At 45.5% G+C, this 27,943-nt stretch overlaps 1 protein-coding gene across 6 annotated transcripts; it reads right to left on the reverse strand.

Annotated features, from left to right (window-relative positions):
• LOC106593005 (SHC-transforming protein 1) lies at nt 1-27,642 on the reverse strand. 6 transcript variants are annotated; one of them, XM_045698777.1, is made up of 14 exons: nt 27,349-27,604; nt 14,215-14,560; nt 13,817-13,887; nt 12,018-12,081; nt 11,109-11,228; nt 10,716-10,769; nt 8,453-8,504; nt 7,397-7,523; nt 7,127-7,277; nt 6,798-6,855; nt 4,970-5,089; nt 4,439-4,683; nt 4,179-4,271; nt 1-964 (listed from the first exon to the last, which is right to left on the reverse strand). In XM_045698777.1, exons 2-14 carry the CDS (start codon nt 14,557-14,559, stop codon nt 932-934), a joined length of 1,533 nt encoding a protein of 510 aa, XP_045554733.1. In that variant the 5' UTR covers nt 14,560; nt 27,349-27,604; the 3' UTR covers nt 1-931. The 6 variants fall into 6 exon arrangements, with proteins under 6 accessions (XP_045554733.1, XP_045554739.1, XP_045554744.1 ...); XM_045698783.1 differs by lacking the exon at nt 1-964 and adding an exon at nt 21,367-21,413 and having other exon boundaries at nt 1,083-4,271; nt 14,215-14,379; nt 27,349-27,618; XM_045698788.1 differs by lacking the exon at nt 1-964 and having other exon boundaries at nt 1,083-4,271; nt 14,215-14,379; nt 27,349-27,642.
• Nucleotides 27,643-27,943: the final 301 nt, after the last annotated feature.

A 27,943-nucleotide genomic window follows, 5' to 3' on the forward strand; every position in this document is an offset into this window, starting at 1 on the left:
TGGTAACTCAACTAGCCTCCCCCTGTGGCAACTCAACTAGCCTCATCCTCTCCCTGTGGTAACTCAACTAGCCTCTACCTCCCCCTGTGGTAACTCAACTAGCCTCCCTGTGGTAACTCAACTAGCCTCCCCCTGTGGTAACTCAACTAGCCTCTAACTCCCCCCGTGGTAACTCAACTAGCCTCTACCTCCCCCTGTGGTAACTCAACTAGCCTCCCCCTGTGGTAACTCAACTAGCCTCCCCCTGTGGTAACTCAACTAGCCTCATCCTCTCCCTGTGGTAACTCAACTAGCCTCTACCTCCCCCCTGTGGTAACTCAACTAGCCTCTACCTCCCCCTTGTGGTAACTCAACTAGCCTCTACCTCCCCCCTGTGGTAACTCAACTAGCCTCTACCTCCCCCCTGTGGTAACTCAACTAGCCTCATCCTCTCCCTGCGGTAACTCAACTAGCCTCGTCCTCTCCCTGCGGTAACTCAACTAGCCTCGTCCTCTCCCTGCGGTAACTCAACTAGCCTCGTCCTCTCCCTGCGGTAACTCAACTAGCCTCGTCCTCTCCCTGCGGTAACTCAACTAGCCTCGTCCTCTCCCTGCGGTAACTCAACTAGCCTCGTCCTCTCCCTGCGGTAACTCAACTAGCCTCGTCCTCTCCCTGCGGTAACTCAACTAGCCTCGTCCTCTCCCTGCGGTAACTCAACTAGCCTCGTCCTCTCCCTGCGGTAACTCAACTAGCCTCGTCCTCTCCCTGCGGTAACTCAACTAGCCTCGTCCTCTCCCTGTGGTAACTCAACTAGCCTCGTCCTCTCCCTGTGGTAACTCAACTAGCCTCGTCCTCTCCCTGTGGTAACTCAACTAGCCTCGTCCTCTCCCTGTGGTAACTCAAGTAACTTCTTCCTGCCTGATCCTGTCTCTTTCCTTTTCCTGTCCTCTCATCATCTCCTTGGTCGTCTCCTCGAAGTGTAGAACTGCAATTAAAACAATCTATAGTCTTCACCTGTATTTAGCAGAATAAATAAGGGTATATGTTCTATTTAATAGTTATGAATCAACATTTAAGAAAACACATCACAGGAGACCAAAGAGTAAATCCAGAAACTGCATTTTAAAACCAAACTCACCAAGAAAGTTTCATGATATATGCAATCTGTGATTTCAAATACAGGTGTAAACAGATGTATTTTCCCCCAAAAGAACAAGAGTATTACAACAGAACTGTAAAAAGTAAAACATTAAATCAATATTTGTGAAGGCTAATTGAAAATAACCCTTTGGCTTTCAAAACTCAAATGACAAAGTACATCAAAACAACAACAATATAGAAACTGTAAAAAAGGGTTTCCATGCAACAAAGGCAACTGTGATGAACAATGACAATGCTAGAATGCTTCACAAATTATGTAGAGGATAGATTATTCCTTTTACACACACACCTTGGGGCTTGTATACTTGTTTTCTTGTTGCCTATCCAGGACCTGTAGTCACTTAAACAGTCGGTGTCTAACACAGCTGTCCCTCCTGTGTGTTTGTGACAGAATGAAGCAAAGGCCTCACACACAGAGCACACGTGCCACCATGTAAGAACTAGACAATCCCAACCATAAACTCTGATCATCCACACAACACACACACAGAAGCACAATGAGAAAGATGAATAAAACAATTACCTGTCCAGGTTCAGAGCCCTTTCTCATGACTAGAGTTGCAAAATTCAGATAACTTTCCCCAAATTGCCCGGTTTTCCACAAATCCTGGTTAAAATAATACCAGAATTACACGAGCGAATAAGCAGGAATTCCGTGAATCCTCCAACCAGGATTTCTGGAAAACCACGGGATTTTGCAACCCTACTGATGAGACAGAAATATTTTGTGCAGCAGGTGGCAGATCCCAGTTTACTTTTCACTTCCACGTTTACAGTTTGGTTTCAGCCTCCCTCAAAAACCTGGACATGGTTCATTGGCTAGAATCAAAATGAATTGGATTCAGAGAGAAAAGTATTCTGAGTATTACATGTGAAATACAGTATCTGGTTCTGTCCCACCCATGTTATTAATAACATCTAAACAATAAAGACTTTCATTTCAGAACCAAGAACTCAAACCGACCAATCAGATCTGATGTTATTTACAGGTGGAGTGGAAATCCCTCCAATGAGAGCTGCGACATCGAGCAACCGTGACAACAACAAGTGACAACAGGAAGTAATAATGAATGTGCAATAGAGGAGCGGATTGCCATCACTGGACCTGGGTGGTGAGAGTCAGTGTCCTTTTTGCAGAGTGTTTGTTGGCCTGAGAGACCATGTGACAGGATCCAACGGTCCACTACATTTGGATTAAGTACATCAACTGACTGACTGTACAATAAGCACAGTACATTAGGTGACAGACTGCACTGGAGTGAGGTGACTGCATCGAAGAAACAAGGCACGAGTAAAAGATACAAAAAATATCATGAAGAGAAGGAGGGAGAGGAGTGGATGATTCCTCCGCTTTCTCTCCCTCTACTATCTTCTAATTCCAAGGAACACGTCAAAGTCCAACGTTTGACCAACGTTCGCGAAGCTCCCAGATTTCGTTGTGAACAGCGCTGATAACAGTTTTCCCTGCAGTGAGCTGAGAAGAAACACATCACACACTAATGCTAATGCTAAAAGCTAATCTCCTGACCAAGTGTTGCAGCACATTTGGAGAGGAGATAAGATCATTGCTTTGAATGCTCTGGACCGGATGCTTTCGGCATTAAAACACACTTCATCCAGTATTCCCCCCCAACCTCTCCACCCCCCACCCGTCCAGACAGAGACATGGCCATAGATTGTCAGGGCAAACAGATATTAACAACAAATCCATTGAAAAGCAAGCAAATATTGGCAATAATCTGAACTACGATCCCAACACCGCACCGATTAAATTGTGCCGACCGCATTTGGGTTGACTGTGACATCGTCGTAGAATTGGTTTGAGCTCTTTCAGATGACATCATGTCTAAGTCTGATGACATCTCTAGATGTGGAACCTCCCCCCTGCCTCTTCCCAGTCTTCTCTCCATCCCTCTCTATGTAAAGACACTATACTCCCAATGAAAGTACACGACAGATACAGACTAACACACTGTATGTTGGTGTATGAGTCATCTCCATGGTTTCTGCTGTCCCAGTCCAACCAAGTCCACTTTCTTTGTCATGATCAGAGCAGAAAGGTAAGACCAGTCCCATGCAGACAGACAGGGAGACCAGTCCATTGCAGACAGACAGGTGGATGTCGGATGGGCATGAATCACATCCTTTTATCAAACTCCACCTTCGGAGGCCGGAAAGAAACCGTGTCCATATTTGGACAGACTGAGACAATGGTTGTTGGCATAGCAACCCCCTTTTTGCATACAGAGACGTCCTCCGTGACATCACCAGGTATCACTCAGGGGGTCAATGGTCAAAGATGAAAGGTCTTTTAATGGGAGTGGCTTGAGGGTGAGCGAGGGCCCTGATTGGTGTGGACACAAAAATGTCTATGCATATTAACAGAAGGCCTGATCTCAGTCATGTTTGGTTATTCATGTGTTCCACTGATATTTGATTGGCTGTTCCTGTGTTCAAATGATATTTGATTGGAGGGTCCATGTCTGAGCTCTCTGATGAGTCCAATCATCAGACAAGTCTTTGGAGTGCTTCTGTGACGGTGAGAGAAACTGTTTCCTCTGCCATGTCTGGCTCAAGACCACTCTCTACCTTTCACTCCTCCCCTCCAAGGTCCATAGTCCTCCTTTACTATGATTGTATCAGTTCTGAATGATTCTATGGCATGATTTAATTAATAATGCTCAGTTTTTCACTAAATTGTATTAATTTCTGTCCCACTGAGAAGGAAAATAAAAAGTGTTCCTAGATGTTACTCCCTCGTTCTTTGGAGGGATGGAGGTAGTGGAGCTCGATGACGGAAGGATGAACAGAAGGAAGGATCACGGAGGTAACAGTGAGTCATCCAGGAGGAGAGGGTGTGAGGAAAAGCAGAGAGCAAATGATTTGGCAGAAAGAGTGACAGAGGTGTTTTTTTTGGGCTTTCCTTAATGTGGTCAGTGTGGGAGTGTGTGTAGTGTTTCTGAGAGTGTGTGAGTGTTGCATTGCTGTATTTGTGTGTGTGTTCAGGCCCTGTGCTCCACTGGTTGTTGCAGACACACCTCACTGCCTGCTGATACGATGGGCAGTCTGTTGTCCATGTGGTAACTGATCAGGTGGCTCACACTCTCAAAGTGGTGGTCTTTGGTACGTACCTGAGTAGGACAACACACACACACACACACACACACACACACACACACACACACACACACACACACACACAAGAGAGAGGGTCAACAAAACATAGCACGTCACAGCTGATAAGTGGGAAGGTGTCGGGTGCCTCGCTCTAACTCAGACATCTCTCCCTCCAACTCACCACTCCCTCTGGGTCGACCAGTAGTAGGTGTTTGGGCTGACCCCCCTGTTGTCCAGTGAGGACGTACTGTCCAGGGGTGGTGCCTGACTCTCGGACCAGGAAGTCTCCGTCACGGGTCAGCAGTCTCTCAGCCTGCCTGCGACTCAGGCTGCCGTGGAACCAGGCCTCACACTGCAGCTGTTCCACCAGAGGGGGTGCCGCTGAGACCCCCAGACCTGATACACCCAGGGAATCATCAAACGGCTCTGAGAGGAGAAGGAGAGAGGGCAGAGCTAGAAAGACGTTGTGAGACCATACGACCAGATCCAGATTCATTCTTGATACATTCAGGATACCAATATTCTAATTTCCCCTATGTCCAAAGCCAAATGAATAAACTAATGACTTCTACTGTAGTGTAATTACTGCAATATAGCTGATAACCATTCTAATTAGTCTTATCTGAGATGACTGATAGTGACTGCTACAGACTGCAGGGCCAGTTGATGTATTGTACACAGACTCTAGCTGATAGGGCCAACTGGGACTCACTCATGTCGAACGCATCTCTGTGAGCGTTGCCATTGGCTGCAGCTGTTGTGGGGCGGGGTTTATCCACATTGACGTATGAGGGGTCATCACACAGGTCCCGCCCTCCCTCCTTTGCTCCCACTGAAACAACCAATCAGAGGAGTTTAATCACATAACTGTCTGTCAGTATCACCTGGGAGGTGTTCAGGGATGGGAAACATTTAGAGTAGAACAGATATATAGAATATCTGTTCTGCGATGTCACAGATAGAAGAACCCAGATAATTCACAGGATGTATAAATCCGAGGCATCCGTTTGGAACTTCTTCTCACTACCAGATATGGTGATAAGAGGAAGTCCAGTGGCGGGAAGTGGGAGGAGATGTACTTAGATGAAACCTACTACAACTACTAAGGACATGGTGACCTCTAGTGGATAACCAGAGACTTACACAACCAGAGACCTTCTGTTGAACTATTCGTCACAGACAGATCGGGCGATTTCAGCAGAGCGAGTCGACAAAGACATACAAGCGTAAATATGCACATTGCATTTCTAAATCTGAATGAGCGGGTGTTAGGGTGCTAAATATCCATATTTACGATGAGCGTATTATTCAGCTGTATGTACGATAGTTGAATTCCTTTGTCTCTCCTTCTCCCGCTCTTTCTTTCCCCAGCCCTTTCACTGTGTAACCAGCCGTCATATCGGGTTAGTCCACTAGGGACTTTTCATTGCATTATGTTAGTAATCAACGTATAATCTATCCTGTGTGTGTTTATGTCATTCTGTGTGATTATTTAGTTAGTTAGTAAATAAATAATTAAGCCAATTTGTGTATCGCTGAATCATCATGCAGACTAGGATTGGTGCAGATTTAAGTCAACAACGTTCAGAATGAGACTGATATGAGGTAATAATAATTCATGGATGACTAATATGATAAAGGTATATTCTGATATTCTTCAGTCAATTCAGGGAAATGGTAACTCATTAATCAAACTTTTTCTGTGGTGCCCCAAGATTGCTAATGAGTTAATTGTTACGTCATTAATTTAATCACATAATCATTTAAACGTAGTAAATTGATTTGATTAAATAATTGTCATCGCATTAATGGTATTCACGTCACGACACACCTATGGGAACACAGAGACCAGTTGACACACACTGTCCTAGAGCAACACACACTGTCCTAGAGCAACACACACTGTCCTAGAGCAACACACACACACTGTCCTAGAGCAACACACACACTGTCCTAGAGCAACACACACTGTCCTAGAGCAACACACACTGTCCTAGAGCAACACACACTGTCACACACTGTCCTAGAGTAACACACACTGTCCTAGAGCAACACACACTGTCACACACTGTCCTAGAGCAACACACACTATCCTAGAGCAACACACACTATCCTAGAGCAACACACACTATCCTAGAGCAACACACACTGTCCTAGAGCAACACACACTGTCCTAGAGCAACACACACTGTCCTAGAGCAACACACACTGTCCTAGAGCAACACACACTGTCACACACTGTCCTAGAGTAACACACACTGTCCTAGAGCAACACACACTGTCACACACTGTCCTAGAGCAACACACACTGTCCTAGAGCGACACACACTGTCCTAGAGCGACACACACTGTCCTAGAGCGACACACACTGTCCTAGAGCAACACACACTGTCCTAGAGTAACACACACAGGGTCAATCTGACTCATTTCCTCTCACTGTGTCCGTGTCATTCTCTCACTGCAAGTCATTGTATTATATGTCACCTCATATCCTTTAGCTGAGTGTGTGTGTGTGTGAGAGAGAGAGAGAGATGGCTCACTTGGTAGAGGGGGAAGCGGCTGCTTGTGAATATCATTCTGACCCGGTTGTCCATAGGGCTGAAAACACACACACCAGAAGCAATTAAGATACAGATGGAAAAACATACATTACACTGACCAACTGACGAGACACACACACACTGTGAGGTGGATAAGGAGAGTGCCAGAGAGAGTGGAAGACTAAGGGCTGCTGTGATGTGAGGGTGAGACTGGGCCAGATGATTAGCCTGCATACTGAACTGCCCTCTCTCCCCTGGAGCTGCAGTCTGGATTCAATACAATTGACTAACAATTACTTGATATGTGTGTGTGTATATATATATCTCACCAGTGTAGCCCCAGGGCGGGCCCTCATGTCCACCAGTCCCCCAGGAGGAGGTTGTTTCCCGGGGAAGTTATTATAGTACGGAACATCTGCAGGGGGCGGTGCTCCCTCATCTTCCTCTTCCTCCCACGCTGAGCCGTCAAACGGAGCCATCCTGAGAAAGGGGAGAGGAGTCAGAACTCAGGAGAGAGAAACACACACACACACACACACACACACACACACACACACACACACACACACACACACACACACACACACACACACACACACCTGTCATGGGGGGTGACCAGTTTGGGGGGGTTCTTCAGGTACTGTTTGAAGCGTAGTTCGAAGGCCTGCCCTATCGTACTGATAACTTCCTGGGCCAAGCCCTCCGAACACTCCAGGATATGACACGCTGGACAGAAAGGAAGCAGAGAGGAGGGTAAACAACAGAGGTAAGGAAACAGAATATTGGCACTGCCTCGCTGTCCAAAGAAAGGTACTGAACAGGGATTGGATGTGCTGCTGGATAAATATATTGAGTTTGTGTTTATTTTTACAGGGACAGTGCACATTAATCAATGTTTCAGTAAAAGTGACGGTTTTAGCCAGCTGGCTAATTTTCAACTGCAGTCCCTGGGCAGGTTATTAAAAACAATTACAATAACAATACAGACAATCAATGATCAGTGAGCATGCAGACAGAGCAATAGCACAAAAAGCAACACAACTAAATACATAAAAGCAACAAAGTGGAGAGATGACATTGATGTAAGGTACTGAACAAGGACTGGATGTGCTGCTGGATAAATCTATTGGAGGGATGACATTGATGTAAGGTACTGAACAAGGACTGGATGTGCTGCTGGATGAATCTATTGGAGGGATGACATTGATGTAAGGTACTGAACAAGGACTGGATGTGCTGCTGGATGAATCTATTGGAGGGATGACATTGATGTAAGGTACTGAACAAGGACTGGATGTGCTGCTGGATAAATCTATTGGAGGGATGACATTGATGTAAGGTACTGAACAAGGACTGGATGTGCTGCTGGATGAATCTATTGGAGGGATGACATTGATGTAAGGTACTGAACAAGGACTGGATGTGCTGCTGGATGAATCTATTGGAGGGATGACATTGATGTAAGGTACTGAACAAGGACTGGATGTGCTGCTGGATAAATCTATTGGAGGGATGACATTGATGTAAGGTACTGAACAAGGACTGGATGTGCTGCTGGATGAATCTATTGGAGGGATGACATTGATGTAAGGTACTGAACAAGGACTGGATGTGCTGCTGGATGAATCTATTGGAGGGATGACATTGAGTCTCACCTCTCTGGTTGACTGGGTCTTTGGCCACGTATGCTACATACTCTGCTGTGTCCTGAGGGAGAGAAACGAGAAGAGGGGGGTGGGGAGGACGAAGAGAGGGTGGGAGGGGCAAATGAGAGGGAAATATTAAGAGGAGGGTGAGGAGAAAAGGGGAGAGTGGGTGAGTTGGAAGAGAGAAGGAAGCAAAGACGTTTAGTCGGAAGAGCTATTAACACACAATGATATAGAGAGGAGGAAGAAGAGAGGAGGAGGAGGAAGAGCTATTAACACACAATGATCTAGAGAGGAAGAAGAGAGGAAGAGGAGGAAGAGCTATTAACACAATGATCTAGAGAGGAAGAAGAGAGGAAGAGGAGGAAGAGCTATTAACACAATGATCTAGAGAGGAAGAAGAGAGGAGGAGGAGGAAGAGCTATTAACACACAATGATCTAGAGAGGAAGAAGAGAGGAGGAGGAGGAAGAGCTATTAACACACAATGATCTAGAGAGGAGAAAGAGAGGAGGAGGAGGAAGAGCTATTAACACACAATGATCTAGAGAGGAGGAAGAGAGGAGGAGGAGGAAGGGCTATTAACACACAATGATCTAGAGAGGAGGAAGAGAGGAGGAGGAAGAGCTATTAACACACAATGATCTAGAGAGGAGGAGGAGGAGGAAGAGCCATTAACACACAATGATCTAGAGAGGAGGAAGAGCTATTAACACACAATGAAGAGAGAGAGGAGGAGGAAGAGAGGAGGAAGAGAAGGAAGAGAAAGAATACATGTCTGAGGAAGAGAGGTAGGGAGTTCCACTGACGTGGATAAAGACAAAGGAGGGAGGAAAAGAGGAAAGGAGCTATGGAATACAGAGAGAGGTGGATAGAGGAAAAGAAAGATGGACGGAGCAAGACAGAGAGGCAGCGTGACAGGGATAGAGGAGTAGATGGATGGACAGAGTGAAGCAGAGAGAGAGAGAGAGGAGTAGATGGGTGGACAGAGTGAAGCAGGGAGAGAGAGAGGAGTAGATGGGTGGATAGTGAAGCAGGGAGAGAGAGAGGCATAGAGGAGTAGATGGGTGGACAGAGTGAAGCAGGGAGAGAGAGAGGCATAGAGGAGTAGATGGGTGGACAGAGTGAAGCAGGGAGAGAGAGAGAGGAGTAGATGGGTGGATAGTGAAGCAGGGAGAGAGAGAGGCATAGAGGAGTAGATGGGTGGACAGAGTGAAGCAGGGAGAGAGAGGAGTAGATGGGTGGACAGAGTGAAGCAGGGAGAGAGAGAGAGAGAGAGAGAGGAGTAGATGGGTGGACAGAGTGAAGCAGGGAGAGAGAGGAGTAGATGGGTGGATAGTGAAGCAGGGAGAGAGAGAGGCATAGAGGAGTAGATGGGTGGACAGAGTGAAGCAGGGAGAGAGAGGAGTAGATGGATGGACAGAGTGAAGCAGGGAGAGAGAGAGGCATAGAGGAGTAGATGGGTGGACAGAGTGAAGCAGGGAGAGAGAGGAGTAGATGGGTGGACAGAGTGAAGCAGGGAGAGAGAGAGGCATAGAGGAGTAGATGGGTGGACAGAGTGAAGCAGGGAGAGAGCGAGGCATAGAGGAGTAGATGGGTGGACAGAGTGAAGCAGGGAGAGAGAGGAGTAGATGGGTGGATAGTGAAGCAGGGAGAGAGAGAGGCATAGAGGAGTAGATGGGTGGATAGTGAAGCAGGGAGAGAGAGAGGCATAGAGGAGTAGATGGGTGGACAGAGTGAAGCAGGGAGAGAGCGAGGCATAGAGGAGTAGATGGGTGGACAGAGTGAAGCAGGGAGAGAGAGGAGTAGATGGGTGGACAGAGTGAAGCAGGGAGAGAGAGGAGTAGATGGGTGGACAGAGTGAAGCAGGGAGAGAGAGGAGTAGATGGGTGGACAGAGTGAAGCAGGGAGAGAGAGGAGTAGATGGGTGGACAGAGTGAAGCAGGGAGAGAGAGAGGCATAGAGGAGTAGATGGGTGGACAGAGTGAAGCAGGGAGAGAGAGGAGTAGATGGGTGGACAGAGTGAAGCAGGGAGAGAGAGAGGCATAGAGGAGTAGATGGGTGGACAGAGTGAAGCAGGGAGAGAGAGGAGTAGATGGGTGGATAGTGAAGCAGGGAGAGAGAGAGGCATAGAGGAGTAGATGGGTGGACAGAGTGAAGCAGGGAGAGAGAGAGGCATAGAGGAGTAGATGGGTAGACAGAGGCAGAGCAATGAATAGAGTGGGGATAGAGAATGGATAGTGAGATGTGCGAGGGAGGGCTGTATGACTCACTGGGTCTCCTCCAGAAGCGAAAGAGATGGACTGCATGTGATGATTTGCAATTATCTGTGAAAAGAGAGAGAGAGAGAGAGAGAAAGGGAGGGAGGGATTTGAGCATGATAGTGTGATGAATGATGAAGAGTTGAGATGTAGATGTAGAGGTAGAGGTAGAGAGAGAGAGAGAGAGAGAGAGAGAGAGAGAGAGAGAGAGAGAGAGATCATGTTTCTCCATTCAGCAGTAGTGGTTGGTTCCATTGACAGTTAGATATAGTGTATTCTAAATACCTAACTGACTGGATGATGTAATTAACACCATGTAACAGTCTGTAATAACAAACCCAGATAGATCAACAACAACAAACACTCATTCAGGATCCATGCCGAGTGTGCTTGTGTGTGTGTCACCTGTTTGCAGTCGGAGGCCAGCAGGTTGAGGCTGCTGGTAGAGACCGTCAGGCTGATGGTCATCCCAGCAAACTGCAGGTTACGTTTCCCCAGAATGGACGTCATACAGCGAGACGACGGCTGGAGGGGGAGGGGAGGGAGGGAACTTTTAAAAGCTCTTTATTAACCATTCATGTTAAACAGAAGGCCAACAGGGAAAGAAAGATTTCACCAATAAGGAAGATTAAACAGAAGATATTCTAAAAGAAGATAACAGAGCATAGTAAACATACTGTACAATATACAGAGAAGAATGTGTGTGTGTGAAGGCAATAGAGAGGGAGAAGCATGTCTGAGCTGTGTGTGTGTATATATATATATATATATATTGTGTGTGTATATAGAAGAACAGCTGCAGGCTGCCAGTGATCCTGTCTGACCCTGCTCTGTTCAATGGTTCATATGGTCAACACAAACTAAAGCTTGTCTAGTCAAGTCCCCCACAGTCTCCCACAGTCCCCCACAGTCTCCCACAGTCTCCCACAGTCCCCCACAGTCTCCCACAGTCTCCCAGGGCCAGACATGCTTTAGCCAAACCAGTCTGTTGTGTATATAGCTGGTTTATGTAGTGTTTGGGTGGATGCTTTAAGTTTTACAGGAATGCCCCCCCCCCCCATAAAGACAAACTCCCAGTTGGAGTTGGCTTAGTCTCGGCACACACAACTTAGTCACAAGTCTCCCTCATACAAGGGGCAGTGTGTACATGTGTGAGAGAGAGACCGTGAGAGAGACAGAGGTAATTACCTGGAAGTACCACTGACCACAGAGTGGACAATCCAGCTAAATCCAGACCCAACAACGCCCTGACCACGGCCCTCCACTTAACACATAAATAAATAATACTCTGTCTGTGTGTGTATATTGGTGTACCTTTCTCTTGCGTTGGGCTCCTTTGGCTCCAGGCACTGCCTCACACACCACTGAGATAGCCTCTCTGAAACAACAACACGTGTGAGAATCTCTCCGTAACACACTTGTGTGGATTTCACACTGTGCAGCAGATTAGATGAAATCTGGCAACATGTGACACAGACTTGATCATCCTGACAACCACACTCATCCTCACCATGGATACAGACATCACCATAGAAACCAGAAGGAAACCACCAGGATTCCAGAACATGCTAATTTAGAGGTTGTGAGGGCGGTAGGCACACACACAATACTGTTAAACCGATACAGTCCTTTCAGATTGGCCAACACTGAATGGGTAGAGGCTAGGGACCAAAATAGAACAGGGCAAAAAAGAGAACTGGGGGTTATTGTCACGTCCTGACCAGTTAAGGGTTATTTGTTGTTGTAGTTTGGTCAGGATGTGGCAGAGGGTATTTGTTTTATATGGTTCGGGGTGGTGGTGTATGTAGTAGGGTGTTTTATTTATGTATTCCGGGGTTTTTGGGCACTGCTCTGTGTTTATGTATTTCTATGTTAAGTCTAGTTAGTTGTGGGTATAGGTTCTAGGTTTGTTTTCTATGTATAGTTAATTGGGGTTGGACTCCCAATTGAAGGCAGGTGTGTTGAGTTGCCTTTGATTGGGAGTCCTATATAATAGGGTGTGTTTGTCTTTGTGTTTTGTGGGTAGTTGTATTTCGCACTGCTAGTCTTCATTTAGCCTGTGAAACTGTCCTTCGTCGTTCTTGTTCTTTTCTTGTGTTCAACGTCATTTAATAAATTAAGATGATGAGCACCAACTCTGCTGCGTATTGGTCCACGTTCTCAGACGACGATTTCTCTATATCGTCGGAAGATGAAGAAACTTGTGACAGTTATGAACTGGAGATAAATAATGTATTTTTATGTGAAAATGAGGTAGCTAGTAAGAGTACATTTTGTGATTTGCAATGTTTGAACCAGAGCCCCATACAGCACTTAGCTCTAACTACATGGCTCTGTTTTGAACCAGAGCCCTATACAGCACTTAGCTCTAACTACATGGCTCTGTTTTGAACCAGAGACCTATACAGCACTTAGCTCTAACTACATGGCTCTGTTTTGAACCAGAGCCCTATACAGCACTTAGCTCTAACTACATGGCTCTGTTTTGAACCAGAGCCCTATACAGCACTTAGCTCTAACTACATGGCTCTGTTTTGAACCAGAGACCTATACAGCACTTAGCTCTAACGACATGGCTCTGTTTTGAACCAGAGCCCTATACAGCACTTAGCTCTAACTACATGGCTCTGTTTTGAACCAGAGCCCTATACAGCACTTAGCTCTAACTACATGGCTCTGTTTTGAACCAGAGCCCTATACAGCACTTAGCTCTAACTACATGGCTCTGTTTTGTACTACCTAACCACAGTACATCTGCGTGCAGTAACTTGATCATTAGCCTTAAACAACAGCTTAAAGGGATAGTTCACCCAAATGACAAAATAATACATAGTCTAAGGACAAGGTATGACAGCAATTCATGCCTCCTTTCCAAATGCTAACGTTTTAGCAATTGTTGCTCAAATCCCATTCAAGTCATGGTACCGATATTATCATTTTCCGCACATCATGTTCATCTATAAGTGACTTTGTTGAGCTTCACAATCAATTTTAGATACTTCAGGGGGATTTTGATTGTCATAATGTTTCCATAGACTGCTTACAGGGTAACGAAACCAATATGACATTTTGTAATTGGGTGAACTATCCCTTGAACAATTGGAGGTTCTCACCTGGTGACCTGAGTTCTGGTGTTGAAGTCCAGCGCCCTCATAGACTGTAGCACCTCCACACAGCCCATATACTACACAGGAAATAGAGAGGAGACGCATATGAACAGGGATGCCACTTCCTACAGCACTCCTCTCCACACAGCCCATACACTACACAGGAAACAGGAAAGGAACTCATATGAACTAGGATTCCATTTCCTCCAGAACACCCACACTGACCGGAGGGGCAGATGGAAACAGATAGAGAGAGACAGAAAGATGGACAGACAAGAGAATAGATCATTTTGAGAGAGCAACAGAAAAATTGACAGATATGGAAAGTTAAAGAAATATGCAAGTACGAGCCTAAAGGTCTACATCCTACAAACTGAAAAACAGACAGAACAACCAACTCTTACCCGTACTGAGTAGGCAACCCCAGTGGTGCTGACCACAAGGTCTGAGTGTAGCCATCCTCTGGTGGGCTTGTTGACGAAGGAGCCGTGGCGCGTCCACTCATCTCCCCCCAGCTGCCCCCCCTCCACCCGCGCCCTCCTGGACGCCCCACCCAGCCGGTTCATATCCTGCAGAAAGGGGCGATGGGGGGGAGAGGGGGCTGTTAGACAGGGAGGGGGGTGAGGAGTGGGAGAGCTGGAACTGTTACCCCCTGAAGACCCCATGGGGGCTTGAGCCCGCTGAGGCCTGCTGGAGACCTTGAGGCCTGGGAGTAGAGCGGCAGAGATGCCCAGGCGAAGGGCTCCCATCCTGGGGAAGAAGGAACAGAGCGTGGTGGGGCTGTTCTCAGCCCGGCGGGGGGAGGAAGGGGGGAGGATGGGGGTGAGAGAGGAGGAGGAGAGGGAGGAGGGTAGCCCAGGAGGGGTGAGGGGGGTTGCGGGGGTGGAAGGGGGGAGGGAGAAAGGGTTGGAGTTGGTATCGTCATTCGAACTGAGAGATTCACTCCGGAAGTGAGTGTACTTAGTTTTAGGGACCAGCTCCATCATGGATCTGAGATGTTCAATGTTATTTCAGTGTTTCTCTAACAAGTCCACACTCTCTGGTGTGATTCAGTCTGAACAACAACAGTGGTTCATTCTCTCTTTCTCTGTATTATCAGTCTCTCGCTCAAAAACACGCTCGTCTTTCTTTCCCTCTCAGTGACCGTTGTCTGTCCTTCCGCCCTGTTTTATTTCCTCCCGTCATTGTCAGGCAGTGCAGCAGACACTGCGCAAGAAACACCATCTACAAGACAGAGGAGAGCAGCAAGAGGAGCGATTGAAGATCAGAGGGGATCGCTCTCTAAGAGTCTAACCCAGCACACTGATGGAGTGATAGTCAGAGTTGTTTGGTGTCTACGCTGTCAGTCTTACAACATTTTGACTTTCAATCCACAGAAATGAATGCCACTTTCCAATAGACAGAATCAAAAAGGATTTGTGATCAAGTATGCAGCACCTGTTCTGAAAAATGCTGTTTGAGCACATCAGCATGTCAACTAATGTAGCATGGCACTTAAATCCAATTGTTCATCTTTGAGCACCATGGAGATTCCACATACAACCTCAGAATGTGATTGTCTATTGACACAGACACTCAGGTGGTATGAGTTACTGCATCAAGGGGCCTACCCTCATGTGTCTGTTAGCATGTGCTGGAGTAGAAACCTACTCTACTGCCTGTAAATGGCACAGAGTGTGTGAGTCTGTGGTGTGTGTGTGCGTGCGTGTTTCAGCGTGTCTGTCAGGGCAGTAGCTCACTAGCCGCTCTTGCCTGACACGGGCCCATAAAAACCCTATCAGCTGCCAACGAGTAGATCAGAAAGGACACACACACACACACACACACACAGGGCCGAAACACACACTGCCGAATCACAGCAGTGACGGGTCGATACAACAGAGTAAGATTATCTGCAGAGCTTAATATAGCAAAGTTCTGTTAAGACCTGCTGATCTATGGCCAGAGACCAATTCTGGCAGGGAAAAACTACCTTTATCCCTCCTGCTTTTTATTCCTCTGCTGCTGGACAATACTCCTAAGTAATTTAACTCTTCCTCCTCTGTACTCTTTTACTCACTCATCCTCACCCACTCTCTCTCTCTCTCTTTTCCTCACTCCCTCTCTCTCTCTTTTCCTCACTCCCTCTCTCTTTTCCTCACTCCCTCTCTCTCTCTTTTCCTCACTCCCTCTCTCTTTTCCTCACTCCCTCTCTCTTTTCCTCCAGATGGTCTCGTGTTCTCTCTGGGTGGCCTTGGCTTTCTCCCTCTCTTTCTCCCCCTCTTCCTCTCTCTTCCTCCAGATCACCTCCTGTGCGGTCTCTCTCCCTATCTCTGTGTTTCTCTCTCCCCTCAGCTTGTCCTCTCCTATCCTCTCCTGGAATCCCTCTCTCCTCCTCCACACTGTTTTCTGTGCCTCCCTCAGTAGCCGCTGCACTTCCTCCTTCTCTCGCTCCACCACTTCCTGCCTTCTCTTCCAAATGATCTCTCGCTCCCCCTCTCCCCCCCCCTCGTCTCCTTTCCCGTTCTCCAGACTGTCCTCTTAAACAGTCCCTCTACTTTAAAGATTGTCTGTCTCTCTCCACACTCACTCACTCTGTAACTACAGCCAGAGTCTATACAATGCACATAACCTATTAACAGACAGCACTAGATAAGAAAAAGATTGATAGATAAGAAAACACCAGATTCTGGGCTTGTCCCTGACTGAAGTTTCTGATATGGCTAAAACAGTAGGTAGAGCTGTTCTAGAACATTGCTGCCCTGGTTAGATGGATACGTTCTGGAGCACCATAGCATCAGAAGTGCTAGAGTTGGAGAAGTTGCCTTTTTCTGGTTACAGAAACAGTGACACACACAGAGGTGATGCAACAAGAGAGAATGTAGGTCATTGGCTGATGACACCACTGGTGGGATTGTTTTGATGATAATGAGACCTGAATGGTACTGGAGGCTTGTTAGAGAACTCAATCACCCAGTCATTACACTCAATTAAACCTCCCTCCCCTCTCTCTCGCTCTCCTTATTGATACCACAGAAACAGTCTTGTTTAAACAAGCCAAGCCAATAGTCAGTTACCTGAGAGAAACATGTGTATTTCTTGACACAGCACTGTATGGTCCAGTACTAGCCTAACTAGAAACACAGCAGCTAACTACAGTCCGAACAATCTGCATAGTCCATCCAAAGAGAAACCTAAAGTTGTCTTACATGAACAGTCTCCAGCTGCAAGACAACTCACAGAACTGAATAGTGGAGGTTGAAGCTGTAATATAACACCAGGGGCTTGTCAGCTCACATTTCAGTGTTGTTTCCAGCACTGTGCACATGTTCTAACCATTACTCTGCCAGGTTTGTCCCACTGAGATTAAACTTTGTAACAGATTGACAATTTGGCACCAAAAGTTTCACGATGATACCAGAGAAAGTTGACGTTCAACAACAAGCGCTAACGGCTAAAGCCCTGTATGTTTGGTAGCAGAGGGCTAGCAGAGGGCTAGCCGTTTGATTTTGGCTGCCTAGCAACAGACAGAGGGACGCTCGCTCGATCCCACCAGTCTAGCACCAGAGCGTCTGTCTACCGAGCCTGCCACAGCACTCGCTAGCTAACGTCTCCTCCCAGACAGACAGCACCAGAACGCATCAGGATACAGACTGGGATTAGCTATGAAGTGCTATGTAGGGGCTATGAAGGGCTTACAACGCCAGGGTTGTGGGTTCGATTCCTACGGGGAACAAGTATGCACTCACAACTCTAAGTCACTCTGGAAAAGAGTGTCTGCTAAATGACTAAAATATAAACGTCAACAAAGATGAACGTATGGAGTTGCGTTCAATTGTGAAACGCTAGCAACACTCGCTAACAGTGACGAGATGTCACAAAAATAGCCAACGAGTCAGTTAGCAAACATACATAGGTTAACACTAGTAGATGCTAGTACAGCAGGTTTAACCCTCGCCCTGCCAGATGTTAGTGCACAGAATAAAACACAGTGTAGGTCAGACGAGTGCAGAGTACAGCGCCCTCTACCTGAGGAGATGTCCTGGTTCTCCTACACACAGATAGAAAACACACAACAAGTAGAGAAAGTCACCACTACACTAACACATAAACACACAGTTGACGATACCAGTTAAGACTACACAGTTCCACAGCTGTACAAAGTGAATGATATATCCACATATAGAATCATCTGATTATAATCCAGATTAGTTCAGTCATTTCTGACATTGGCTTGGTATACCACCTGTCCCAGTCAGGACGCTAGTTACCAGTAAAGATGGCACAGCACAAGCTAAAGAGAGAGAACGACAGATATACCTCATGGCACCCCACCAGTAGTCTAGACTGTTTCTCCTGGTTATCACCACCCCACCAGTAGTCTAGACTGTTTCTCCTGGTTATCACCAGTAGTCTAGACTGTTTCTCCTGGTTATCACCAGTAGTCTAGACTGTTTCTCCTGGTTATCACCACCCCACCAGTAGTCTAGACTGTTTCTCCTGGTTATCACCACCCCACCAGTAGTCTAGACTGTTTCTCCTGGTTATCACCAGTAGTCTAGACTGTTTCTCCTGGTTATCACCACCCCACCAGTAGTCTAGACTGTTTCTCCTGGTTATCACCAGTAGTCCTTTCTCCCACCAGTAGTCTAGACTGTTTCTCCTGGTTATCACCACCCCACCAGTAGTCTAGACTGTTTCTCCTAGTTATCACCAGTAGTCTGGACTGTTTCTCCTGGTTATCACCAGTAGTCTGGACTGTTTCTCCTGGTTATCACCAGTAGTCTGGACTGTTTCTCCTGGTTATCACCACCCCACCAGTAGTCTAGACTGTTTCTCCTAGTTATCACCAGTAGTCTGGACTGTTTCTCCTGGTTATCACCAGTAGTCTAGACTGTTTCTCCTGGTTATCACCACCCCACCAGTAGTCTAGACTGTTTCTCCTGGTTATCACCACCCCACCAGTAGTCTAGACAGTTTCTCCTAGTTATCACCACCCCACCAGTAGTCTGGTCCTGTATGGACTGTTTCTCCTGGTTATCACCACCCCACCAGTAGTCTAGACTGTTTCTCCTGGTTATCACCACCCCACCAGTAGTCTAGACTGTTTCTCCTGGTTATCACCACCCCACCAGTAGTCTGGTCCTGTCTGGACTGTTTCTCCTGGTCATCACCACTCTAGACAGACACGTATAGAAAGAACAGCACCAGTGTTTGAAAAAAGAGAAAAAGACTCAAAAGAACTTTACATCTCAGTCTGTCTCTGACTGCGGCGGACGCAAGTTGCCGTGGCAACAGGCATTAAAAGAGAAGCCTGCTCAGGATCTATATTGAGAAATCCTGACAGCGGCAGAAACATCTCAGACAAAGAGATAACAGACTGCTTCCACAAATCAGAGCCCAGGAGCAGCTAAGCAGAGCCGAGACGGACCCATTACGGTCTTTAACATCTAACTGGAGAAACTACAGCCGGTCGGCCAGCCAGAGACTCCTGGAGGGATCAATACCACTCAGGAAATGATCAAAGTTTGGCCCACGTCGCACCGGCCATAAAACCAAATCAATGTTGACATCCCAACCTGGCTGATTCCAGACTGGCTAGGACACATGGATTAACACAACATATATTGCTTCAGAGGATGAAACACTTTCATATATCAAATCAACTTTACTAATCACAATAGCTAACACTTTAGAAAAAAATTGCATAACAACAACAACCTGAATGTTTTCCTGAACAGTCCTAACTGTTAGGTAAGTAACCACAAAGGTGGTGATTGTATAATAATCTGCAGAGCAGGTTTTTTTCCACCTATAATTGTTTATTTTACAAAAAAAGTGTTCTTTTTTTGTTTTGAGTTGTGAATAAATTCCTTGAGAACTCTTCCTTTGCTTCAAGAGTGAATGAAAAATGTAAAACAATTGTTCCTTATTTTGGGTTAGACAGAGTAGAGGTGATTATCCGTAGCATGATAATAACAGAGCTCCATATTCACATCAGAACCATATTCATGTTTAAACACCCTCTCTCTCTCTCCTCTCTTCCACTCGTTTAAATCACAGTCATTGCCAGATCTCATATCCTCTCCATCTATCCTCTCCTCCGCTTGTCCTCGTCCTCTCTTCCCCGTCTCAGCGGAATGTGAAACAGCAGAACGGCAGGGCTGAACAACGGCACTCCTTCAATGTCTTCCTCTCCTCCTCTTGCTTCGCTCTCTCATCCCCCTTTGCTTTCCTTCCAGCTCTGTCTGAGTGAGAGACGAGCCCACTGTCTATCCTCTCCTTCTCCCTCTCTGTCTATCTGTCTGTCTGGGTGATGCCGCCTCTCTCTCTCTCTCTGCCCCCCTCTCGCTCATGCGCTGCTGCTTTTTTCCTCTGTCTCATCCGCTCACCCCTCCTTCCCTTTCCATTTCCCTCTCTCGTTCCCTTTCCCTCCCTCTCTCCATTTCCCTCTCTCCTCCCCTTTTCCCCTCTCCCACTTTGCAGTCTAAATCATTTAACAGTATATGCATGAATGTGCACTGAGCGTTGCTCTCTCCCTTTCTCACACACACACACACACACACACTAGGGGAAGGACAACAATATGGATGGAGGAGGGGAAGGAGAGCGGGATGGAGATAGTAGAGCCCACATGGGCTGTTTCCCCATCTAAAAGGCTCCTCCCCCTTTTTCCTGTTTGGTAACCTGAGAACCAGAGGGAGAGATTGAATTCAGATGGAGGGAAAGAGAAAAGAGGAGGGAAACACACAGAGGAAGAGAGAGTCTCTCTCTCTAGACAGACAGACAGACAGAGACAGACAGACAGACAGACAGACAGACAGACAGACAGACAGACAGACAGACAGACAGACAGACAGACAGACAGACAGACAGACAGACAGACAGACAGACAGACAGACCACACAGACCACACAGACCAGAGATGCAGGCTGATTTGAGGGCATTGTGAATAACCTTGATGTATACGGCCAAATATGGACACTTAACCTGACAATGCCAAGCAGCTACTGTACCACTTGAGTTCACCGCTGGTAAAGAACAGGTTATTATCTCACAAACAGGACAGTAACAACAGAAACAATACACTTGATGTTGCAGTCAAGATACATATTCTTAAAGTCTTAAAAAGAAAAAAGAAAACCAGAGTGATCAGTGGAACCAAGTGAGAACTTCCAGTGATGAGAACCGAGATTCAGACAGAAACACAGAAGAAGATCTAGAACTGCAGAACTGCTAGAGAGACAGAATCAGGGAGAGAACCACAGAACCCACGTCAACACCTCAGCGTTACAAAGCGTTGCCCACAGAGAGTGATTGTTGAACGCACACCCACAGTGTGATGACACCGTTCACCATACAGATCACAGCGGTATACAGAGAGATTGTTGAACGCACACCCAGCAACCCCACACCAGGCCCTGCACCAACGTAACACACACACACACACACACACACATAGCTCTAAATGGCTTAGACAGACAAATAAACAATGTCCTTTACCGCAGGGAGATACTGACAGTGGGAGGAGCAACCAGCAACCCATATGCCTCTGTGTGTGTGTCTCAAGTTCTTACCACGTATTCCATGGGACAACACTGACTGCCTGTGAGTGTCTGTAACCCTAAAAACACCAAAGCGCACATCAGCACACGGTACACACACTCTTAGCCAATCACTAGGCGTTGTACATGTAGCGAATCATAGTTCTCCTAAATGATCCCCTCACAAACACTTGGCTTGGAGCATGCACTGCTCCCGGGATCAGCTGTGGAGAGAGTCGTGTGACCTCCTTGCTCAGGTGAGCGCAAAGGTACACACACACACACGCAAGCTGTTTTTGTATCCCCACATACCAAAGACTGTGTGTGTGTGTGTGTGTGTGTGTGTGTGTGTGTGTGTGTGTGTGTGTGTGTGTGTGTGTGTGTGGTGAGCATGTTCAGACATACATTGTGGAATGAAAGGAATTAGTTACAGGGACTAGTCAAATAAATCCAGACAACAGCTTTCCTTCCCAAAATTAGTCATAAGTGTACACACACGCAAAGCATATAACCCTGTCAGATGGTGTGTTGTGAATGTGACAGAACAGGTCCAGAAATAGTCCGGTTATTGGGGGTATATCAATGTGATTAGGGGGTGATTTGGACATTAGATTAGCCAGGCCTTCAGCATTCAGCAGGCCCAACCAGCCGACCGACCAGTTAACAGTTCTACATGTGAGACAAACCGAAAGTCTCTCCCTCTCCCTTCCTCTCTCCTAGTTTTATTCTCACTCTATCCGCTCTCCTTCCTTCACTTACTCTTGTCTGTTTCCCTTTCTCTCTTTTGTCCGCTCTGTCTCTCATTGATTTTCTCTTTTCCTCTCAGGTTCTCCAAGTCTGTCCCTTCCTCTATCCTTCAATACCAAATACTGTAAAACGTCAATTAATATCCCAGGTGTTTATCACCAACACTGGACAATTGAGGAGTGGAAACATCACCTGGAACATGACAGCGGGTTCAGTTTACTGTTGTGGCCTGGTCAGTCCCCAGAGCTCAACCCAATAGATCATATTTAGGATGAGATGGAACGGGCTGTTCACAGCATGTATGTACCGCTGTCCAATCTGCAGCAACTGCATGATGCCATGACGCAAACATGGACCAACATCCCTGTGGAACGTTTCCGACACCTTGTAGAATGTCCCAAAGAATTCAGGATGTTCTGGAGGTAAAGGGGGTCTGACCCGGTACTAGATGGGTGTACCTAATAATCTGTCTGGTGAGTGTTTTAACCTGGGTGTAAAAATGTATATACAGTACCAGTCAAAAGTTTGGTCACTCCTACTCATTCTTTTCTTTATTTTTACTATTTTCTACATTGTAGAATAATGGTGTTATTTCATAGTTTTGATGTCTTCACTAAGAGTGTGCAAAGCTGTCATATATATATAAACCAAAGATTCTCAGGGCAGTCACTGCTAGAATTGACTGAATAACAAGATATCTCCCATCGGTCTCTCTCCATCTCTTCTCCCCATGTCCCTCTCCCTTCTGTGTTGCTGCTTTGATGAATATTAACCAATTCTACAGGGCCCCATAAATGCTGTACACACAAACGCACGCGCGCACACCTCACTGTCCAGAACAACAGGCCTTAATGGAGACCAGTACTTTACAGCACACAGGACAGGTCTGTCCTGTCCAAATCTATACAGACTCGCTCTGACTCATAGCCTGCCCTACACAACTCATGGCCCAAATAAATTGGATAATTCAAGACAACAGCCCAAAGACTGCAGAAACTCAGAGTCGTATCACTTTATTCACAAACATACTGGTATGGTAGACAGAGAACTCCTTCACCACTGCTCTGACTACAGGCGCAGCCAGCCAGGGGAACTATTAGTGTGTAACACTACACACCATATGGAACTCAGAGTGTAACACTTTACAGAGAAACAATAAGAAATCCATGGAAAACTGTAGCCTCTGGGCCAGAGCAGGATGTGAGGCTGAAACAGTTCCATTTTAACCTCACAAACCTCCCACACAGAGGTCACACCACACAGACCCAATGCCATGAACCTAGGATGGCAGGAAACAGGATTAGGCACAGAGATGTCAAAAAGGAGACCAGGAAGTACGGGAGCTAACCATTCATTTCATTCGGGTCCATTCAGTGGACAGGAGTTCCATTCGCTCCCTGTTCATATGTACTTCTGTTAATAACATCAGACATTAGGAATGTCCCCCTCTAACTGGGCTGACCAAATGTGACCGACAGGAAGCACCAGTATATTACTGGCCTGAGTATGAAGCATGTGCAACCCTGATAAAGCTCCCTGTTTTGTATCACAAAGAATCTAATCATCTATGAATAGTGGTATCATAATAATTACTTTGGGATATGTGCATCAAGTAAATACTAGTAGGCCTTTAGTTTAAATGTATCTATGTGGGAGTGAATCTGTCTGCAGCTCAGCATGTATTCTAAGTGTCTATGTGAAGTGAGTAGGAGGCAGCTCAGGCCTCACCATCTCTTCCGCTACGTTGTAAGAGACGGACAACCACACACTGAGACCCAGATAACTGCTCCTACAGTGTTTCCACACACGCTGAAAACTATTTGGGTCCACAATTAAGTGTTACAGTGAAGGACCCAAATAAGTCAAAGGTCATACATATGAATGTTCTTAAAACCATGGAAACAAAACCTCTTCTTGATGCAGATAAGCTGCTGCTGCTCACAACAGCTGAAACAGTATCTTGCCAGCTAACACAGAGCAGTATCTAGCCAGCTGCTTGGCTTTTTTCTCTGGCAGTGAGCTATATGTCAGACACTGCCTCATATTGATACACAAACTGACGCTGAGTGAAATCCAAGACTGTTACCAATTGCAACTAAGGGCTGGCACACGTGCGCACACATGCATACGTGCACGCGCTCGCATACACTTAATTTTGAGCGGAGATACACACACCTGTCTGACAAATCAAAAGGGAGTTAACCAAAAGGTGTCACCCAGCCAAGCTTATCACACAGACAGGACTGGTTCTGCTTTTGATTGATAGGGTCTGCATTAGACTGGGCAGACCCGGTTTGATTGAGAGGGTCTGAGGTGGATTGTGAAACTCTGTGTCAGACAGGATGTCTTTGATTGACAGATAGATTCATAGATTAGTTGGTAGTGTGTGTGTGTGTGTGTACATTTCTATCACTGACATTTCTGTCTCTCAGAGTGTATTATCCCCAGGCCCAGCCATGCAGCAGTCAGTCAAGCCTTCCTCCTCTTCATCACCATCAGAGAGATAACCCACTGACAGTGAGTTTAAGGAGTGTGTGAGAGTGTGATATGGGAGCTGGGCATATTATGAAGCAGTCTGTTCAGACACATAGGCCTACCTCTATCCACTCCATCCCTGACTCCTGTCTGTCTGGGGTGTCTCCAAACCATCAGAGTGGTATACTATGATTAAACCTAGATCTACTCAGGGTTTTCTAAAGCTAGCCAGCTTTAGTCACATTCCAGCTCAGGCTTCATCTGTACTACAACAGTGGATGTTGCTTATATGCCTGCTGCTAACTCTAGCAGGCTTGTAACTGCGCATGCATGCCACACGTGTCTGGTCAAACGCCAAACTTTTCATTGAGACAAGTCTGAAACATCCATCCATGGGCGAGTCAGTGCCACGTCTTAATTTGTGCAAAATGAAAAGAGTTATGCTGCAAATTCAGCAGGCTGTGGTGTAAAATAGGCTTGTTGAAGTGCCGTCTTTATTTTATTACCGTTAATGTCTTCTTTAGTGTGCTTATCAATACACAAGCACCTTTCCCCCACTCCTATCGATATAATAATTGTATTAAGTTATACACACGTTTTACTTGATTTTATTGGTCTTTAACTCGTGATACTTCATTCAGGATACATGGAGTTAACCCTGAGTAAGCCTGCCCAGGGGCAGGTTAGTTCTGGATTTGTTGCCATAGAAATGTACCTGGCTAAAAGGTGAGCCACTGTCGTGGTACCAGTTATCCCGAGTTGAACTCAGAGTTGACCAAAGTTACCTCGCTAACTCCTCAAACCACATACGTAGTATAGGGCTCAGGACCAGTCCAGCTGTCGAACAACAGTAGTCCCATCATAGACTGAGGTGTACGTAACCATAACAACTGTGTGTGTTTACGTATCTGGCCACACCAATACAGCCCGAATCATAGGCTAATGAAGGGCCCAGCATCACAGCTTGTTGTTGAATGTTCTGTATGGCACGTAGCCAACTACAGAGCACTGTTTTAGTCAGGGCTTGTTACAGATGATTTAAATGATCGTTGTTGTCTGAAACAAATAGTTACACTTCCATGACAATATAGAACCTAGACCTATTGAAACATTAAATCATCTCCATGACAATATAGAACCTAGACCTATTGAAACATTACATCATCTCCATGACAATATAGAACCTAGACCTATTGAAACATTAAATCATCTCCATGACAATATAGAACCTAGACCTATTGAAACATTAAATCATCTCCATGACAATATAGAACCTAGACCTATTGAAACATTAAATCATCTCCATGACAATATAGAACCTAGACCTATTGAAACATTAGATCATCTCCATGACAATATAGAACCTAGACCTATTGAAACATTACATCATCTCCATGACAATATAGAACCTAGACCTATTGAAACATTAAATCATCTCCATGACAATATAGAACCTAGACCTATTGAAACATTAAATCATCTCCATGACAATATAGAACCTAGACCTATTGAAACATTAAATCATCTCCATGACAATATAGAACCTAGACCTATTGAAACATTAGATCATCTCCATGACAATATAGAACCTAGACCTATTGAAACATTACATCATCTCCATGACAATATAGAACCTAGACCTATTGAAACATTACATCATCTCCATGACAATATAGAACCTAGACCTATTGAAACATTAAATCATCTCCATGACAATATAGAACCTAGACCTATTGAAACATTACATCATCTCCATGACAATATAGAACCTAGACCTATTGAAACATTAAATCATCTCCATGACAATATAGAACCTAGACCTATTGAAACATTAGATCATCTCCATGACAATGCCATCTTGACAATATACTAAAGCTCTATATTGCACATCACAGAAATGTAGCGTAATCCTAACTTCTGATTAGGTCGCTGAAAAAAAACTAGAGTATTTACAGAAAGCCAAAACCAGCCTTTTTAGTCAGACTTTAGATTCAGTTTCTCTAAACCTGTGTGGTAACACTGGGATTCATTTAGTAATATTCTTGCATTAACATGTTTTTACATAGTAAGAACAGTAGCTTAGTTTCCATTGCATAGTAGGTCTTGTGGAGTTTACATAAGCGGAATAGTGGTCAGTTCCTGTTCCACGTGTAGAAAAACAAACTCCATACTGCTATAGTAGTACGTAAACAACATGTCAATACAAACAATGCTGTTACTTTTCTTGTTACAGTATTAGTACTCATGTAGGTCTATAAAGTGTTACCAGAACAGTTTAAATGACAGAGTTGGACAACTTGGCGTGAGGAAAGTAATGATATCCCAGGGACCCAGGCCTACAGAACTCACTATTTCTAGTAGCCTATGCAGCAAACCACTTTTATTTTGAAAACACCCAAAAGTGACAACACGGTTGTTTGCGACTTCTGTTGAATGGATACAATGTTTAATGTGCGGCCTAAGCTAGTTACTTTGTATCACTAGGCTATATTTCGCAATGTTGCAATAACTTAAAAAATTTCGTAGTACGGCCACACTGAACTCAGCAGTCTTGCTAGAATAGATATCAGCAAAATATTGTTTCGCCAACATCGAACTGATGACACAACAACAAGTAATGCAGCCTACAATCGGCCTATAGTAAATAATATTCATCTGTCAGACAGAATGTTATTGCTTTAGTATTGGAATGTCCTAAAACGTCTCTCTACCACGTTACAACACGCAGCCCTTAAAATTCAAGGCCAAACCATGCCCAGAGAAGTGTGCTGAACATTTGTCAGGAGAACTTACCAGCTATCTTCCTCCTTGTCCCTTTTGTGCCTCTTGTTTTCTCCCAGCTGTTGTTGTCCCGTAGGCCTACCTCTAACTAAATGACACAAGTGGCTGAATGTGAAGGTTCAAATCGCCAGCTGTCGTACAGTGTGAATATGAATTTCTTTAGAAAGAGGGCTGAAACTTTTCTTCTTTAGTTTCTCTTCCTTTCCTCCCCCTTTCTACCAACACAAAAAAAGCCACTTCCGCGAACAAATGGTAACGTCATTTGCCTTGGCCGCTAGTGCCACTCAGTTTGTGTGGTTCTCTGCACCTGGCCCGCGGTTGAGCGGCCTTGACAGAAAGGGATTGCGCAAAAAGATAACTTCCCACAATAACAAACCAGCCTACGGTATAACCGAGTAAACTGACATTAAACCACATAGACACAGTCTTTGTTGAATCACACATTATTTTTTGCATAGTACAACTGTAATGCCTATGTTATAGGCTACAACATTTCTTGACCGAGGAGCACGAGAACAAACCTGAATAGCAGTTCATAATGTTTATGATTGGATCACTGAGACCGAATAATGTTCAATGATAGAATAGGCCCTTATTGAATAGGTCA

The sequence above is a fragment of the Salmo salar genome, chromosome ssa02 (genome assembly GCF_905237065.1).
Source record: "Salmo salar chromosome ssa02, Ssal_v3.1, whole genome shotgun sequence".
Classification (NCBI taxonomy): Eukaryota; Metazoa; Chordata; class Actinopteri; order Salmoniformes; family Salmonidae; genus Salmo; species Salmo salar.